Source organism: Leuresthes tenuis, unplaced genomic scaffold (assembly GCF_036924035.1).
Source record: "Leuresthes tenuis unplaced genomic scaffold, fLeuTen1.0.hap1 SCAF_14, whole genome shotgun sequence".
In the NCBI taxonomy this organism is placed as follows: Eukaryota; Metazoa; Chordata; class Actinopteri; order Atheriniformes; family Atherinopsidae; genus Leuresthes; species Leuresthes tenuis.
This window is the reverse complement of record NW_027325368.1, coordinates 23,197,777-23,216,747: the sequence shown is the minus strand read 5'-3', so window position 1 is coordinate 23,216,747 and position 18,971 is coordinate 23,197,777. Positions and strand designations below refer to the sequence as shown.

The window sequence follows — 18,971 nt, the reverse complement described above, 5'->3', positions numbered from 1 at the left end:
TTCTGTCTATTATTTTTTCTTTTATTGAAAGGCAAACAGTGTATAAATCAATATAGAAACAGCTAGTGAGTGAAATCAACAGGTTGGTTTCTTGGCACCAAAAATAAGTCTTTCGTGTTGTTCGCATGCAGGATGGGACAAGCATTTCGCAGGATTTTGTTTAAAGGGTGCTTGATTGCTGTAGCAGAACTATAAAGTATACAGTAAACTTCCCTTAAAACAGATAGATGTTGGCATACCGTTTGATATTTTTTCGATTATTCATGTACATGGACAAATGAATGTGACAAATATAATAATATTTTAGAATAAATAAATTTTCTGTTGCATAGTTGGCAGAGCTAAGCTGCTAAATGGATGTGCAAAAGTCAAAGATAAGTACAACCATCAAAAATAAAGTCAACAAAAATCAGCACATTCACATCAACAACCAGCGGTTGTCCAAGCTTTAACTAACTGATCGGATGCAGCCTCACTGTAAAGCTCATGCAGCAGTCCAGAATTCAGAAACGTGACCGAAAGCTTTGCGTTTCAGTTCTGCGTGCCTCAGATAGAAAAGACCACATGTGAGAAGAGGAGTCATAAGAAGATCTCCACTTTCCCGGTTTCAGAGAGCCCGAGCTTTGGCGTGGGCCTGCAGCAGGGCGGCCGTGTCAGTGTGGGAACCCCGCATGGCGATGGAGAGTGCAGTTTGACCCCGCTGGAAGACAGGAAAGAAAAAGGCTGCTCACTCAGGCCACTTCAGCTCACAGTGAAATATTTCTAACATGTCAAGAATCAGATTCATCAGTTTAATTTGTCTCATGAGTCTTAGCTTGGCATGGACTGAAGTTAAGTCAGAGAGTGTTTGATGGTTATTTTTTACTCTTAGTTTAGTTTTTTGCAGCCATTTGCATCCGCTGCCCTCTTCCTTGCTTCCACTCACTCTTAAAGACTGGCAGGTGAGAAACAGTTAGCAGATTTGCTTATCTCAGCCCAGAGAGGCATGTCTTGCTGTAGCCCCAGTGAACGTTGGGGAAGCTCTATTCCAGTGCATCCAGACTGTCAGTCCACTCACATCCACACTGTGATCCAACCATTCTGCTTTTGTACCTTTAACTTGGTTTGTGGCAGTTAAAATGAATACAAAGCTTCTTCTGCAATCTCAAACAGGATTTTTGGGTTTCTCAGAGGATGATATTGGAAAATGATTCCACATGCTTTATGCAGTGTTACCTGGTCAGTAAGCATCAGGTCACACTGGCTTCTTTCCAGCAGCAGTCTTGCAATGTGTGTGTGGCCCCTCTCAGATGCAAACATGAGGGCTGTAGTTCCCTGACTGTCCTGGATGTTGGTGTCTGCCCCGCAGCTCAGCAGCAGACGGACCATAACAACGCGGCCGTGTCTCACTGCCAGGTGCAGAGCTGTTTGGCCCGTCTGTGATGAGAGAGGGTCAAAGACAGAGAGTTTATGAAACCACTTCTTCTTCTAGATGAAACCTCTCCAGATTTAAGATTTTGCTAAATGGAGCCTTCAAGCGATACTTCAGAAACTTGGTATTATGATTTCTAACAGTTTGAGGACTCTTGAATGACAATAGAAAGACACAACAGCAACAAAACAACAATGCTGCGTTACTTTGCACTGACTGTGTTACCTGGCTGGAGCGAATGTTAACATTTCCCAGCTCCATTAGCTTGCGGACAACCTCCATCTCACCAGGTCCTTCAGGAGCGGTCAGTGAAGCCAGCATCACTGCTGTGTAGCCGGCGTTGTTCTGAACATTAACATCACTCACACCTGTAGTGTTGAAAGGATAATGTTGCTAAAGTTCAATATTGTCAGTACACCAAACCATTTCCTTGTACAGCAGCTGTTTGCGTGATACGATCACCTGTGTGCAGCAGCAGGCTGACGATGCTGTAGTTGCAGTGGGATACGCTGTAATGCAGCGCTGTGTTGCCGTTGTCGTCTGCGAGGTTGACCAGGAAGGCCAGCAGGGATGGCGTTGCCTTCTTAACTTCTTTCAGGCATGCAGCCACACTGCGGGACTCGGAAGCCTCCTCTGCTGCTGCGCTGAACCAGTGCTGGAACAACGTGACCAGAGCCTTCCTCTGAAGCACAGAAAAAGCTTCAGCTAACATGTTGTTGACATGTTGGAAGGATTTTATTTAGCAGTAAGATTTTAGAGGAACGGCTATTTAACTACCAATACCCAACATAAGCTGTCTGGAAAAAGAAAAGCCAACTTTTGCTTTGTTTACAGCACGTATTCGCCATGGCATAATTTGGACAACCTTGCGGAATATCATAATACTCATTTCTGTCCAGAATGGCATTATTCTTCTGCCACAACTGACTCTCTCAGTGGGGTTAAGGTTGTCGCCAATTCATGTGTGAAAATGATGTCTCATGTTCCCTGAACCACTCTTTTACAATTTTAGCCTGATGAATCCTGGCAATGTCATTATGGCTGATGCTCGTGCCTTCAGGGAAGAAAATAGGTCTGTTGATTGGAAAACCTGGTCATCCAGTATATGCAGGTTGTCAGCTGGCCTCATTAGTTTGGACACATCACTGTTCTGAACCGGACCAACTGAAGCAACCCCAGATCCTAACGCTGACCTGCAGGCTTGTAAAGTAGGCACTGGGCATGCCGTTCTTCGTGCTTTGAAGCGCCCATCACTCTGGAACAGGATAAATCTGGTCTCATTAGTCCAATCTTTGTGCTTCCCATCAGATTGAAGCCTTTGTTTTGGATTAGCCTCACCTTTTTCCTAAGACTACTCCGCTTTTTTGTCCCAGTCCCTCGAGTTCTCTGTGCCTGTGTAAAATTATCTTACTTTCACTATTAAACAGTATTATGAGTTCTGCTGTTTATTTTTCATCAATTTGATTTCTCCGAATGTTTAAATGACCTCCAGTCTCAGTCCTTCAAAATGTTCTTTTGACCACATCTCTTCCATAAAAAGGATGGTTCACCACCATCCTTTCAGACTTTAAAAAAGCATTGAACAGTTCTTAACCCAATTTCAGGAGTTTTAGCAACCTCCTTGTTGTCCAACCTCATTTTGTTTGCTTCAATAATTTGAAACATCTGAAATAGAGTAACATCTTCTCTCTGACCATATGGTGCGTCTTCAGTCATGATTCTGACATTTTCTTTGTCTCTTCTTTACTTTTTCAGACAGTGTGAACCCAAGATATGTCACATTTTGTCTCATCGATTTCATTTCATTTGATACACAATTTGTTATATTTCTGCTCATCAACACAGTATGAGTTTGCTTGGGTTTCTGTCTTATTTTCATCATCCCCACTGATACAATGTATGATACAAAAGATGTATCCATGAAAGTCTGAGAGGGGCAAAGATGGGTAGAAGGTCTCCATTTTCTCATCAAATACGTGAGAAAATCTGTTTGAAAACAGTGTTCCTAAAAGAAGGTTGGAAGGGATTGGCATATTCTCCATTTACAGTACACAATATGAAATGATTCAAGCAATCTGGAGGCATTTCAGTGTGTAAAAAGGAAAGGGCGAAATGATTTCTGATCCCTCAGACAGACATTCATCAATGGCTGACGTTACCACATGGGCAAGGGATTGCTGTCAAGCACTATGATACAGAGTTACATTCACAAATGCAACCTAAAACCTTACTGCCTCATGTTAACTTTGTCCAGAGGCGGAGTTGACTTCTCTGGGATGGAACATCACACAGTGGAAACGTATTCTGGTCAGATCAGTTTTCCAGACATCCTGCCTACAAGATGACATATTTTCCAAGGAAATCCATCTATTTTTCAAAAGGTGTGACGACCCTGCATTGTTGCACACTTTATCATGAGATGAAAGAACACCTGAAACTCTTAATCGCTTTGTATCCTCAGTGGCAGAACATCTTTGAAGGTTTGTGGTAAAAAATGGCTGTATTACAAAGTGGAGAAAGTTTAACGCCCCACCTTTTTTTGGGGAGTGTGTTGCAGGCCTGAAAAGCAAAAATGGTTGTATATTCACGAATAAAATTAAGCCGATAAGGAAAAAAAAAAAGACATGAAATATCTTGGCTTTATACTGTCTGTAATGAAATACCAGTCCACCTTAACCGGGAATTGCTGCATTTTCTTTTGAAAAGCATTTTCTATGTTTTCCCAACTTTTTTCTGACTTGGGGTTGTGCCAACCTGGCAGTCAGCTGATGAGCCACCCCTCCAACTGAGCCACAGAAAATCAAGTGGATGAGTGAACCACAACAGGGTAGTTGTGGGCCTTGAACCAAACGGTTCTCTAAAAGAAGCTAAAATGCTTCACAGAACTGTAGAATCAAACGGTTATCCATCTGTGCAGGCGACTATCTATGAGCAGATTCAATACCAACTGTATATTTTTAGATTTGGTTCAAAGGATTCTTACCATATCATCACTGGGGTTGTCCATGTTGTCCATATGATCTTTGAGGAAATGACAAGCAGACAGAAAATCTGCACTCACCGTCTCCCTAGAACAAAAAGCACAAGTAGATGGGTGCATTAAGAAGGAAAAAACAGGACACTTTGGGAAATAGTTTCCATCCATGAGAGGAAATGCAAAAATTGGAGCTGTTCCCTGACATGTAGAGTTACATTTTTTCCCAAACAGACAGAGACATGTTGTTTGTGTTTGCTCTCACCTGCCACTGGTTTCTGAGCCAGAATTTCCCTTCATCTGTTCTCTGGGGGTTTTTGTTTTGGCCGTTTTCTCTGGAGGCTTTGGTTCCAGCGGCTCTACACCTCCATCTGTTCGCCCTGATCCCGTTCCCAGTGCTATCATATGTCTGTCTGGGCCTCTGTGTCTTCCTCCCTCCACTCCTCTCTTCACAGGTTCTGCAGCTACCGGAGCAGCATCCATCCTCCAAAAGCTAGTGCTGCACTCCCTGCGCTTCAAAACACCATGGATACCCTGGTTCACGCAGTCCTGACTGACCACATTTGCACTTGCGGTCATTTTGAATCTAGAGTAAAATGTAGGAACGCATTAGGTACCTCAGTGTTGGCAAATTACACAGTATGAATTTGCCTCATTAAGTTCTTAAAAAGGTTGTTAAACTCTTGGCATTTGCAAATAAATTAGACTTGAAAATTAGATTAAATCATAAAGAAAAAATCTTAACCAACCATTTCACCCACAATGACAGAGCTGACTTCTTCAGGAAGTAGACTGTTTAAATGCATTATACATGTTGTATGTTGTAAGACAAGAGATAGAGGTAGATAGATTCTTTTAACCTAAAGCGATGAGGAACAAAAACGTGTATTTGAAGCAAATGTCCCCTGTCCCTCAGTTATCTTTAGACACAGGAGTCACACTTCCATAAGTGACAACTTCAGGGGAGTGGTGTTCATCCTTCAGTCTATAAAATCAGGATGTCTGTCTTGGTCAGAGGTATGCAGCAAAAGCTTAAATTGCCTCAATTTCAGTCAAATAACCAATAATCATAACTCTAAAGGCTACTTTAGTCACACAGAGGTATTTACTAACCCTTCATTAGCAACCTCAGAGTGCAGGTTTTTGGGCCATCCATCTGTCTTCAGGGTGGATTTAGAGACTGAACAGACGACAAAAACACAGGAGATGAAGAAACATCAGCAACGTTACATGCTCCTTATAAGATTCATGTTTTCCTTTCCTTTCTTTTTGCCATTTCTTTTCTAAATCACAGCTGTAGAACTACTGAAAAAGACTTCTGTGTCACAATGATTCATACTTAAAGTGCTGTTGTACTAAGCGTTTGCACTTCTGTGTCTAACCATCTTATTTCTTAACACTAATTCATACAACTCAATTCAGCTCACGTTATTAAATAGAAATAAAAAGGATACATTCATACTTCAGAAATCTAATGATACTCTCTGGACACCCTGACTTTATGGCTTTGATTTAGTGAAAAGGTTCCGTTTTTCTTTCTTGTCAAACAAGTGAACAAGATGGTGTTTATTAAAAGTAATGTTTATTCATTTAATTATTCTGTATTCAAGAAGTGAAACCGAGTTTTTATCCCTGTGACAACAAGTTAACATCACTAACCAGTGACTTGACTGAAAATATTCTTTCACTTTTCAAAACATTTGTGTTTAGAAGGCATTTCCCTATATATGTGCTGTGGGAGGTGTTTAAGGAGTATGGGGTATCAGGCCATCTGTTACGGGACATTCAGTCCCTGTACAACCAGAGTGAGAACTTTGTTCGCATTGCTAACCAAGCGTGAAGCAGCCGGTATGAGAGTTGGCACCTAGAAGTCTGAGGCTGTGGTCCTCAGTCATAAAAGGGTGGAATTCCCTCTGCATGTTGGATGTGAGTCGCTGCCGCAAGTGGGGGAGTTTAAGTATCTTAGGGGTTTTGTTGACAAGTGGAAATGGGAACGAAGCAGAAGATTGACCAACCTATTGGGGCAGTGATGTGGATGTTTTAACATTTTGTAAGAAAGGATCCAGTTGAGGTGGTTTGGGCATCTGGTTAGGATGCTTCCCTGGGAAGTTTTTTCAGACATGTCTCACAGGCAAATCCAGGACTCACTTGAGAGATTATATCTCTAAAAAAAAATTTTTTTTTGGGAGATGTGGGGGGCTTACTCACAAACCATAAAGTCATACTTATCACCAGAAACAGAAATACTCAACTAACAACTAACTTTGTCGCTATCATGCATTTTACACTATGTATTGTTCTTTCTTTCTTCCCAGTGAAACTGACTGTCAACATGAGGCTCCCTGGACATGTGGTCACATTGGCCTTCACTATAACAAATGTGGTCAAAATCTGATCCAGAAATGTTTTCTTTGCTTCCCTGTGGTCAGATACCTGTGCTTTAATCATTGCATCAACTAGCTAAACACATCTGAGATCACGGTACTTCCCTGCTGAATCTCCTCACCTTCACTGTGTCCTTCCTGTTTGTAGTAGGACATGAGGAAGTCAACAAGTTCCATCATCTCCTGCTGCAGGGAGTTGACTTTGGGATCTGGGTGATTTAGAGGTCTCCCCTTTTTTTCGGATTTAGTCTCTCCACACACACACTCCCACTGCTGATCCAGGAGACTCTTGATCTTCTTAATGTGGTGAATGACCACTGCTGTGTCTTCCCCTGAAGCCTCAGCAGGACCCCTATCAGTAGATGTTGCAGAGTCTTGTTGTTGATGCCTTTGAGTGTTTGTGGTAACAGTTTGTGTACAGGTGAAGGAGGACGCTTTATTAGAATCTGGTCCAATGGATCTCACCACTGTCTCATCTCCATCCTGTTCCACCACCACCCTCTCTGCACGGACCCACATACCTGGGTTCTTAATGAGGTGCTCCATTTTCTCATCTTTCCTCCTGCTCTCCTCCTGCTGCTCCCTCAGCAGCCCCACCACTCTCTTGAGCTCAAGGCCAGTCTCATGCAGCTTCTGCTCCAGTGCCGCTACTTTGGCCTGAAGGGACGTTACCGTCAGCAACTCGTCCAGGTCTGTACTAGTCTTCCACTCGTGCGTAGGATTTGAATCATCCTGAGCAACGCTGGGATTTCGAGCAAACATGCTGTGGCTGTCATTCTGAGGCCTTTTGACATCTACTTTGCTGTAGTTGAAGGAGGCAGAAGGCTCTGTGATTCCATTCATTGTGGAAGGAAAGACGTGTGGGACCAGGCCCAGACGGAGCCTTTCCCTTTCCTCCTGGAGGATGCAGATGTGTGCCCTGAGCTCGGGAATGACCCTCACTTCCATTTCCAGCTCCCCCACACGTTCAAGGGCCTCAGTCAGGCGCCTCAACAGCCCTGAGCAGTCCTGTGGGCGAGGGCTGTCCAGAGAGTAGAAGACATCTTCACATGAGGTGTTTCTCCCTCCGAGCTGATCTCTTGAACTCCAGATACTGCTTCGGTCATCTGTGGACTCAGATTCCTGTCTTAGTAATACTGTAAGCGGCAAACTGGAAGCACGAAGGAGGTGAGGTCTGATGTGCTCTCCGAGAGGTTGCTCGTCAAACTCCTTGATTCTGGCCTCCATCTCTGCCAGAGATTTGAGCCCTGTGGGGGAGTGGGGCTGCCTGTAATCATATGCCCAAGATATGTTGCCATGTTGATGGGTATCTGACTGCCGGGATCGGGGGCCAAGAGCTCCAGTAGATCCCCATGGGCTTGGACGGTAACCACACCCAGAAGGGTTGAGGTGCCTCGGCAGAGTGCTGGCTCGGGGGCCCTTGCTTCGGCGCTGAATAGGAACTCTTTTGATGGTGTTGCCTTTTTCTATGTCATCTACATACTTGAGGAAGTCCAGATCAATTTGGAATCCATAAGGGGTTTCCACCGAGTATGAAGGCTTCCCTTTAATTCCATTCTCTGCCGGTTTATGACGCGAACTATTTCCTGTAAACAACAAATCGGAAAAATGTTTGAGTTAGTAAATTTTTTACATGTTTAGAACTTTTACTACCATTTTGTCCCTCCATCACTGGGTGTCTTTAGTTCCCAAAACAATTTATAACATTGTCTGACTGAATCTATGGTATCTGACCAATTACACTAAATAAAAGTGTTTGCAAATAGCAAAAAGTTTATTCCAGTGTTGTATAATATTGAACATGTTTCTGGGGGCAGAAACATATACATTTTGGTTCTGATAAGACATTTTTACTTGATATTTGTTGTTATAGTTTTGGTGAGAGGCTTATTTTTTTATTTTATGACTATTTTTATGACTTAGAGCAGTACTCCATTTACTCTCAAGTGCTTTCCTTCTCTTTTATTTCTCATCTTTTCCCAAAGACTTTTTTTCCACACACTCATTGCTTCATTTCTTCCATGCACCAGGCAGCCATTATTCAGCAGCGGCAGGCCTGATCTTCACTTGATTACAGCCCTGCCATCTCGGACGAGAGCTGAAAATAGTTTTTGTGACTGTTTGGCCCAGCAGCTATGGCCACCAGTGCAAAAATATACTCCTACAGACACAAATACAGAAACCCATTGTTCTGACTCACTACTTTCCTCCCGCCTTCTACTAGTTCTACATCTTCTTTCAGATCCTTGGTTTACTTTTACTGAGCCACTTCTGACTTCCTTTTCCTCAGTTATGTGTCAATTAAAGTATTTGACCGCCTTTTTTTTTTAACAGCACAAAACAATGCCTCCTCTTTAATCTGCTGACTCTTCCTTCATTTCTTTATTCGATGGAGAATTCATCCACTGTAGTCACAGCGTCCTCTACCCCCCCCTCCCTTTCGATCTATACCTCCTCTCTCCTCCTACGTTTCCCCCTCCTCTCTCTTGACCACCAGCCTCTGCGGCAGCTCACTCTCATCTTGAGGCACCACAGCCACCAAGCCACAGCCCCAAACAATGTCAGCAATGCAGTAAACAGACAAACACCCCCAAATGGCCCTGACAGGAATTTGAACCTCTGTCATTCACACACTCTGATGGCCAAAAGTAAACAGCAACAAATCCACGTTGAAACTAGCACACCGCCTTTTTTATGACTGAGTTTAAAAACAATAGGACATGTCCACGTCACCTGGAGTTTAAGTCACATTTTGTCAAAGACCATACAAACTTGCATAGCAAGCATGCACCACAGATGGGCTGCTAGAATGAACCCCAGCTAGCATGAGAAATAGACATCTGCAAATTTGAATACACTGAAAATGTCGTCTCCATATCTTGTTTTCCCAATATGCTTGTGAACAGAATCATCATTTCTTTGTGTGTTCACTTCTGTTACCGTCGTGTGTTATACATTAAAACTATTACAGTATGCGCTTATGCCTGTAGGGGTGCATAATGTCAGGAATCTTTCAGCCCCTGGATCTGAGAGGTCTAAGTTTAGCCCATCCGTGTGGCTGCAAAGCTACACTACATGCAAAGCATGGAGACTTATAGATACCATATGTCTTTGCTGTACAGGCTAATTGAAGATCCTTCAGGTAACACTGCTTCAAGAAGACAGATCAGCATAAAATTTTTCAGTAGAGGCACATTTTTCACAATCCACTCTTGATCGGCACTGAAGCACAGAGCACCTGTCGGCACAGACATCTCAATCAGTCGGCTCACTCATGCAGTTCAGCATGCAGACTGTCGGCACGCCTCATCTACAATGAAAACACTTTCAGGAAATACTTTCACATTTGTGGATAGATTTTTGACAAGTGGGGACTTAAAGCTCAACGTGAGACGTCTACAAGGAGAAACATTAATAGAACAAAGTGAAATCCCATTTGTTTGGGAACAGTTAATTAAGATTGAATAAAGAGGACATTCAGTAACATAATCAAACCTGGTTGAGATAGATTATCTGTTAACCCTTACTTCAAGGGTTTAAGCCAAGCCAGAGCATTTGTAAATGTTTCATACAAATCTGATCCAAAATGTCAAATTATTGCTTTGCAAATCCTTTAAATGTACCATAAATCACTTGATACCCTGATTTTACAGCTGGAAGCTAATTTTTGCTACAGATACTGCACAGCGTCAACACTAATTTCCGACATAAATGCACGAGTGAAACGAGTATCATTTCTTGTGAGACACAAACATACACAACCTAACCGATAACGCTGACACGGTTTATAATACTCCATCAAATCTGAAATCTGTAAAGTATTTGGATTCTATATAAAGTCTGAAACATTATACAGGCATTAGTAAGGTCTGCAGAGTGTTGCTTAAACGCAGCAGTGCACGACAAATCTGAACACTCACTTGCTGAGTTGGCGTGGTATACAGAATCTGTAGATGCAAGTTCAGATAGCTAGCTTTTTTATTGTGCTACAAAGTCTCAAAGATACCTGTGATACCCTAGTCTTTAATTAAGTTGATGTATTTGTGGGTAGCTGACCAGCACCACATTCAGAGATATCAATTGTTTTTTTTATTTCAGTAAAGAAAGTGAATATCTACGTTGAAAAATTTTAAAGAACAGCATAAAATTGTTTTGTTTAAAAGTCTATCATCCCTGAATTGTTCTGGACTCTCTTCTGTTCGAAATACATTTTGGATTATCTTCTAAAAGAGACAGGAGTTATTGAGACCTTATTTGCAACTTTCCAACAAAAAAAAGATGAGAACAAAAGTGCTTGTTGTTGCCAGTAAGCAACAAGGGGGAAGTGCTAGGGTACACCCGGGACAGGTTGCCAGTCCACCACAGGGCCAGCTCACTGTTTCTCATGCATAAATATAGACCTTTAAGTTTCTCCCTGACCAGGTTACCACAGAGGAAACAATATAGCAGAGTTAGGGTTAGGTAATTCCCCAGAGTCATTACTTTACTCTCTCCACATTTCCGTGGCTTATGCTTTAATTTGTCTGTGCTTGGAGCAGTAGGTCCATCTCACAGGAAACCAAAGAAATGAAACGTAAAATATTCGCTTACCCCAAACAGGCCCCAACCAAAGAGCAGTGCTCAGGGCAGCAGCCCTGCTGCCTCTGCACTCTCAAATTAACCCAAAGTCTGAGCTCTGTTTTGTCTTTGGTGTTTGAAATCAAAGTTTCATTTGCGTTGAAACTCCTAAAGTATTTTAGTCTGAGAAGATGAGATTTTTTAATTCTCGTTGTTTTTTGCGCAGACATTTTATTTAGTTTCTCTCCATCTTTATCTTCCCTGTTCCCACAACAGCTGGTCTCCTCCTCTGGGTTAATGTGTCCCTCCTCAAGCAGACCTTCAGGCTCTCCCTGCATCCACGTAAACCTCATAATCACAACATGCCTGCCCACAGCAGCCTTAACCAAAGCCTCAGATGAAATATTCACACATTGGGGTCATCTCTAAATGTAGCAATGATAAATTCTTGAAAAATCTGGTGAGGACAGAGAACATTGCTGATTTAGTAATAAATGATGATAGTATAAACACGTACTGTATGATGCAGCTCTTATCTTTTGCCATGTTAGTGCTGTGGCTTGGAATGACAGCATAAATCTGTGTGTTGGCTGGTTACCCCGCTACGTTGGTCTAAACTGAAGTTTTGAGACAGCACTTTGGTAGAGACCAAATAAAACTGAAGTCATAACAGAATTGCACTGTTTCTAATGACCCCTCTACTAAAGAGAGGTTAAACATGCAGATGTCCATTAAATATTTATCTACTTTCTAATTTGATTTAATATCTAATTAAATCTTTTTCTCTAAAGTGTAAGATCTAAATCACCAGCCAATCAAGTCAATCACTCAATCAAGTCTTCCTTGTAAAATGAAACAAAAACTTTAATCTATGATTTGTTTGAACTTTTATTTTACAGACACACAAATAATCATTTTTAGTGTCTTCTTTCAACCTCATTATATTTACAAAATATAAACAAATCTGGGATTTGATGCCCGCAGCTCTCTCAAAAAATGAGGCAAAGAAGTTTATGGAATACACAACTAACTATATTCTGGATTCTGTGATCTGCAGGTTAATAGTGGACAGGTGAGGGTGTCAGCATCGGGTATAAATGTTTCATCTACAAATGGTTTAGTCTTTCCGAGTAAAAATGGGTCGTCACTTTGTGCCAAAACCCAGTCAGAGATCATTTTACTCAACGGTCTACTGCTGCATCCAGAAATGTAACCTGTACCTGTATCACTCAAGAAGGAATCCATGTATCAAACCTGAAATGCTTCAGAGTTCTCCGAACACAAGGTCATCTAAGATTGAGTCCACGTTTCAGCTGCTTTTGAGAGAAATAAATGTCTGGTTCTACGAGCCAAAGATGAGGAATAGATATGGGTACAAAAGCCAGCATCTGTGATGGTGTAGGGGTGCTTTAGTGTTCATGGCATATGTGTGAAAGTACCATTGATGCAGTGACTATGCTCACCTTTTGTTTATTGTCAATGCTTTCAGGTGGATCGGCCATGAAATATTACACGGATAAAGTTGTAATCATTTAGGTTATATTCATATTTTTTCTGTCCCTGTGAAGTAACTTTCTAAAAATCTAATAAATATGATGAACTTGCACTTCCTTAGCAGTGAGGCTCAGACCACTAAACAAAGGTCTCTCCATGCATTTTCCTGTGCCTCTTTCTTTACAGTATATACGTCTGCATGTTTTACCGTTTTTTTGTTCTGTTCCCGGAAAAATAAAAATCTTTCCTCCCCTCCACTTTTTGGCTGTACAGTCTGTGGTTTTTTCCAGCGCATAGCTCTAAACCTCATCTTCTGTTCATAGTTGATTTAGGAACCAAAGCCAGCTGTTTGGAGTCAAGCTCCCTTTTGCCTTCTATCTGCCTCTTCTTTTTTGTACTAAATTTCCTTGAAATCTCTCTATCTCTGTGATCTTTATTCATAGTTTTTTTGTTGTTGTCTTGGGACTTTTGGACTACTGGAGTTGTGCTGGTTCTTTTCCAACAGCAACAGGGTCAGGGTTGCAATGTGGCATCTAAAGCCTCATTGCACGGCATGTGGGGCCAAAGCTCAGAGGATGAAACAGCTGCTATGGGCTACACGCAAGGAAGAAAGCAACGGTATGTTGACATGGCGAGGTTAAAATAGAAAGTGTGCTTGCCTACGCGTATGTTTACATGGACATGTGTCAGTTGAAGTGGATTCCTTCACAGCATGTGTAAATGTAAATGAAACTAAATGTCATTGTAAATCAACATATAATCTTTAAAAGGCAAAGATTTTGTCCTGAAAGTCTTATTAGTATTCCCACACAATTTGTTAAATCACTTCGACTCACAGTCAACTGCTTTTCTGACCCTGAATTTAAAGCAGCCTGTCCCTGATCCTCAGCATTCAAGGTCAGCATACAAGATCTCAGCTTTGATTAACTACGTAATCTAGCATCCCCCTGCTGCCTGGAGAGATGGTACGAGTAGAATATTATATCAGCTCTTACCTTGTGACATGTTCAGCAGTTTCCCTCACTTGCTGATCTGAGGGCGTGTTTGTTAGACAGTCCACTACAGTCTGCTCTCAGCTCTGCCTGTCTGTGTCCTGAGCAGGCAGGGAGGTGCTGTCAGGGAGAGTGGCATGCCCCGGCTGTCTGGTAAATGCCACTGCGCAGCCCCTGCCATAACAGAAACTGGCTTTGCTTGTGTGTGAAAGAGAGCACTGAGTGAGGAGGAGCTTGTGAATATGCCTTCATACGTTTCCTCTTGTCCAACGAGAATGACAAGAAGGAGGCTAGACATACAGAACCACACCCACTCCATCAGACAGCAGCCAATAGAAGTTCAGAGGTGCAGCCGGTGACGGAAAACAGCAACTCTGTTGGGACCCTGGTGACTAAAAGTCAAAGTTTGGTGTGTGTGGTAAGATGAGGTATGTGGTATGTCTCCACACTGTGCTCGGTACAAAATCATCTCAGATAACATCAGTGACCACCCAGTGCCTCCCTCTTTCAGAATGTGAAACTCTACCCTGTGAATGTCCTCTGTAATCATGTACACAGGAGGATGAGCAGGGGGCTCGGTGCCATCTTCCAGGGTTATTTCTCTCGGTGAATACTTCTCGTTCTTTTTGGATCTTCTTTCAATATATCAACAACATCTTCCAATGAGGCATCACCATGATGCCAGGAAAGTCTTTCCTCTGCCCTAAATAGGGCAGTTGACCACAATTATACATAATGAAGCGATGCTGTTCTTTACAGACAAATTTGCTGTTAAAAAATAGTAAGAAATCAGACAGATAGTTTGTTTAAGAATAGTGTTTGACAAAAACCTATAAAAACTGCAGATAAAAACTGCTGAATGTGTGGAGCTGTTTTACATCTGAAAATAAAAACGACACTACATGTGACATAGGGTCAGGGTACATCTTGACTTGCTCATTCTACAGGTCAGTAATTTATCGTTGATATTCAGGTTCTCAGCAGATCCCTTTGTTTTAATTTCTCTTATCATCATTTCTCATCTTTATTACAACTGAAAATGTTAGACAATCTAGCATACTAGACAAGAAAGACAATCTGAGTTGTCATTGGGTGAGTTTGAAACACAATTTTTTTTTAAATTCCCTTTTTGTTTAAAAGTATCGACAAAATAACCTTTGGTTTTACTTGGTATCGTTTCGGAATTGAATTAGTGGTGTCACGCATCAATACAGACTTGGGTAATGTTTATATATATTTTTTTTTTCTCTATACACACATATGTATGTAAGCTGACACTGTTGTATTCTGTTTTGCGCCTGCAAATACAGCAGTTTTTTTAATCATTAATTGCACCACCAGTAAAGCGAAAATAACTGCTGATGCAACACCAGACACTGGTGAAATATTGCCTGTAAGTAAGTAAGAGTTCTTAATGTTACCTACTAAAAACTTAAAACACTAAAAAAGAGTTTATAAACCTTATATGTAGTGAAGCGCTTTGAGTGGTCAGTTAGACTAGAAAAGCGCTATACAAGTACAAGTCCATTTACCATTACCATTTATATCTAACAAATTGCAATGTGAATTCTCAGTGGTTTTGTTCACTGGCAAGCAGCCACGAAAATTGTGTTGAAATTGTGTCAGCTTTACAACAATTGAACAACATTTTAAATGCCTCTTTGTTTTCATTCCCATCCATCCATCCATCCATCCATCCATTTTCTATACCCGCTTAATCCGTCGGTCGGTTGCAGGGGGGCAGAAAAACTGCCACGTCACGTTTTGAGTTCTGTTTAGTTTTGTCTTGTTTTCAGGTTTTAGGTTCTGGTCGTGTTTTTCCCCTGTCACATTAGGTTCACTCACGTCACCTGTTTTTGTTCACAGCTGCACTCCATCACCAATCACCTCCCCACAGTATTTAGTTTCCAGGTTTCCCTCTGTTCATTGCAGAATCCTCACCTCACTTTCCATGGTTCATATCAAATTTGATCACATTTGGTCAGGTCAGGTTTTGCTTCATAGTCATAGTCTTGTTTCATTATTCACAGTCTTGCCTTGTCTTGTTTTGTTTTGTTTGGTCACAGTTTAGGATTTTTGATATCTGGCTCAGCCGCACTTTTTGTTCTTGGTTCCTGAAATAAACCTTGCTTTTCTTGAGTTCTGCATCGGAGTCCTCCCTCCTACACCACACCTCTTGACAAAAACGTTTAACCAAACAATCCATTGTATCAGAAAATATAAATAAGTATAAAGCAATTTCACATTTATTTGCAGCAAAAAGAAGTTGAAATACAAGCATGTTTACTTTTGTGTTAAATCAGGTTTCTCTTTAATGACTCTTGAATAATTTTGGAACTGCAGAAACTAATTATTGTGTTTTTTCAGAGGAATTTGTGTTGATTCCTACTGAATACAAGAATTCAGCTGCTCAGCAGTCTTTGCTTGTTGGTGTCTGATTCTTCTCTTCATAATGTGCCATGCATTTTAGATAAAAGATAGGACTATACTGCTGGCAGGCCAGTCAAACACACACTCTGTCTCTATTAAACTGTTTATTAAACTGTACAACATTGTCCTGCTGAAATAACCATTTACCTCACAGGAAAAGACATCGCCTTTGTGCAAGTCATCCGTTGGCCATTGGCACTGATGCACCCCCATATCATCCTTTTTTTTCATAAAATCAGCTGAAGTGTGGACTCAGTATACCACAGAACCTGTCTCAACTGTCTTTCAGTCCATCTGAGATAAGCTTGTTTTGAGAGAATTCTGCTGTGTTTCTGCACAGAGTTGATACATGGTATCCTCCTTGTGTTTCAGGTTAAATTTCAGGATGCAGCAGTGGCTATATTGATCCTGGTGGCATTATCGTTTCTCATCCAGTATCACCGGAGGGCTCCACGGTAAAATGTATCTAACGGTGGATTCAGTAATCAATCATTTTCTCAGTCTGGCACATAGAGGTGAGCCACAACCTATGTTTGTATGGGAAGACTTTGGTGGATGCTCCTATTACACTCAATCCTGACACCCCTACCTGTCACTGATTAATGCTTGCTTGCATTATTCCTCTGAGTATGTTATCATGTAGATAAATGGATAGCTCAAATTACCACTGCATCTAAATAAAGCTTCAAGCTTCAACAATGACTGTAAATTAAGATTTTTGTGGTCTAATCTTTCTGTCCTCTACACCCTTTTCTTTTTATACTGTGTTTGCAGTTCAACTCCTTTCTCTCCATCCTCATTGTGTCTGTTATTGTGTTGATATGCAACAGGCCGAGAACACCTCCTCAGGCCAAAAGAAATGTATTTCCCATCAGATCCAGCCCACAAACCTTTTCCTGAAAGCTCCAGCACAAGTTGAAAGCAAAGCAAACCGGGAGATGCTCATGAAATGTTGTGTAAGGAGCTGCAACTAGTGTCTTTTGTCCCGCCGTGAATGGAAAAGGAATTAGCAAGACGTACTCCTTTTCCATCACCAAAGCAGAAAACTGACTCCGAGAGGGATTGTGGTTTGACTAGAGGGAGAGAGAGGAAAAGAAAAGTCTTTATTGGCCCAAATAACTGCTGACGGACTGACCACAAACTGCAGAGTACTTGGCCAACAGGCAAAAATGTTCTCAAAGTCAGTTTCAAGATTTAGAGCTTCATTACTTGTGAGAAATTTGTGGTATAAATTCAGTTTTTAATTATGTTGAAATATTACTTGAAAAATGAGCTGCCAATCATTAACTTACACATATAGATTCTTTAGGCCAACAGAGAGAAATGCCGTCAGGCTGCAGGGATTACATTTTCCTCCCATATGACACCTCCTGCTGAAAACTACAGTTGCATGTAAGCTGCCAGGAGACAGATTCTTCTTTCTTAGCAAGAATCACGTGATGTTAATGGAGGCTTTAAAGGACTCCCGCACGTTTAAGCTTGGTGAAATTAACCTAAACATTTTCCAAACCAGTCACTTTTTCTCAATATGAAAAAGCTTTTTAATCATCGATTTTTTTTTTTTCTGAATATTCTCAGTGATGCCTTCGTGTGTAGGCATTTAAAGAGAAACTACAATAGCAAAAGAGAGATGGAAGAGTGAAAAGTCTTTTTTTATTCTACCCAGAGGTCTGTTCCAGCTGGTATCTTCCCCGTGTTACATAACTCTAGAGTTAAAGGTAGCCGCTGGTTGTGCCAAAGCTTCACCAGCCAACTGAAGCAATGTTGCAACAGACAGTGACCTTTAAACTTAAATCAATCAATTACCTAGAAGGCCACAGTCATTCCATGGTTAAAAGTTGTTTATAATCTAAGGTATTTACCTTAGATTAGTCTGATGAAAGCAGCTGGGTTCATTTGACAACATTCACTTGCGGCTCAGAAAACGTTGCAGCTAGATTCTTAATTGACTAAGTAAAGTTGAAAGTGGACAAGTACGAATGTTATGACCCCCCTTCCTCAGGGAAAAAGAGGTAACATAAAGAAACCATTAAAGAAAAGTTTGATTTAATAGCCTATAAGATTTAAAATTTAAACATCCAATAACAGGAAATAGTATGAGGCACACAAAAAGGAGAACAAAAAGCCAAAGGTTGCTACACAAAACTATCATATGAATTTAACTATATGACACTATTAACTAAGAGTCAACAAATTATTTCCTACCGCAGCCTAAGAGTGCTAATAAAATAAAGGCCTGTTCTAATTTACTTAGTCTAAACTCACCTAATAAATCCATAAACCTCATGTTTCTGGAAAGCATCATGTAACTCAGCATATATGTGGGTTTGTATGAGGTGTAAAGGATATTATAACCAACCAAGGGTATTCTATAGGTGCAAACTGCAAAGCTGCTGGTGACCTTCAATACTAAATCTACCAAGTCCTCTAAATGAAACAATCATACATGTCATTTGTTCATACCCTTAAATATGACTCATAATGGCGTCCACCCCTACAGGAGGGAAATATAAGTCATATGAGAGTTTCATCAGAGCACATGTCGTTTGGAAGTTTTTCCTTTAAGAAACCACAAAATCCCCATAATACAGATGTCATTGTTGGCATGGGGTCAAGACCAATATATAATAACTGTTACAGTGTGAATGTTAAACCTCAATTAATGCCATTTTTCTGATTGCCTTGGTTACATATAAACCCAGTATGCTTAGACAGTAACATCATTTGGC

The 18,971-nt window shown here is 41.1% G+C and overlaps 1 protein-coding gene across 1 annotated transcript; it reads right to left on the bottom strand.

Moving 5' to 3' along the window:
- LOC140269127 (KN motif and ankyrin repeat domain-containing protein 4-like) lies at nucleotides 1-14,068 on the bottom strand. Its single transcript, XM_072364149.1, has 9 exons — nucleotides 13,816-14,068; nucleotides 6,892-8,355; nucleotides 5,499-5,565; nucleotides 4,651-4,971; nucleotides 4,395-4,479; nucleotides 1,874-2,093; nucleotides 1,637-1,779; nucleotides 1,216-1,416; nucleotides 1-700 (listed from the first exon to the last, which is right to left on the bottom strand). Exons 1-9 carry the CDS (start codon nucleotides 13,823-13,825, stop codon nucleotides 608-610), a joined length of 2,604 nt encoding a protein of 867 aa, XP_072220250.1. The 5' UTR covers nucleotides 13,826-14,068; the 3' UTR covers nucleotides 1-607.
- Between the last annotated feature and the right edge of the window lie 4,903 nt (nucleotides 14,069-18,971).

What these genes read in the sequence shown, in the direction of transcription:
- LOC140269127 (XM_072364149.1), bottom strand. An exon ending in TCTGAGGTTGCTAATGAAGG is followed by an intron (nt 4,972 to 5,498) that starts GTTAGTAAATAC and finishes ATTTTACTCTAG; the next exon opens with ATTCAAAATGACCGCAAGTG. An exon ending in GGCTCAGAAACCAGTGGCAG is followed by an intron (nt 4,480 to 4,650) that starts GTGAGAGCAAAC and finishes TTTTTGTTCTAG; the next exon opens with GGAGACGGTGAGTGCAGATT.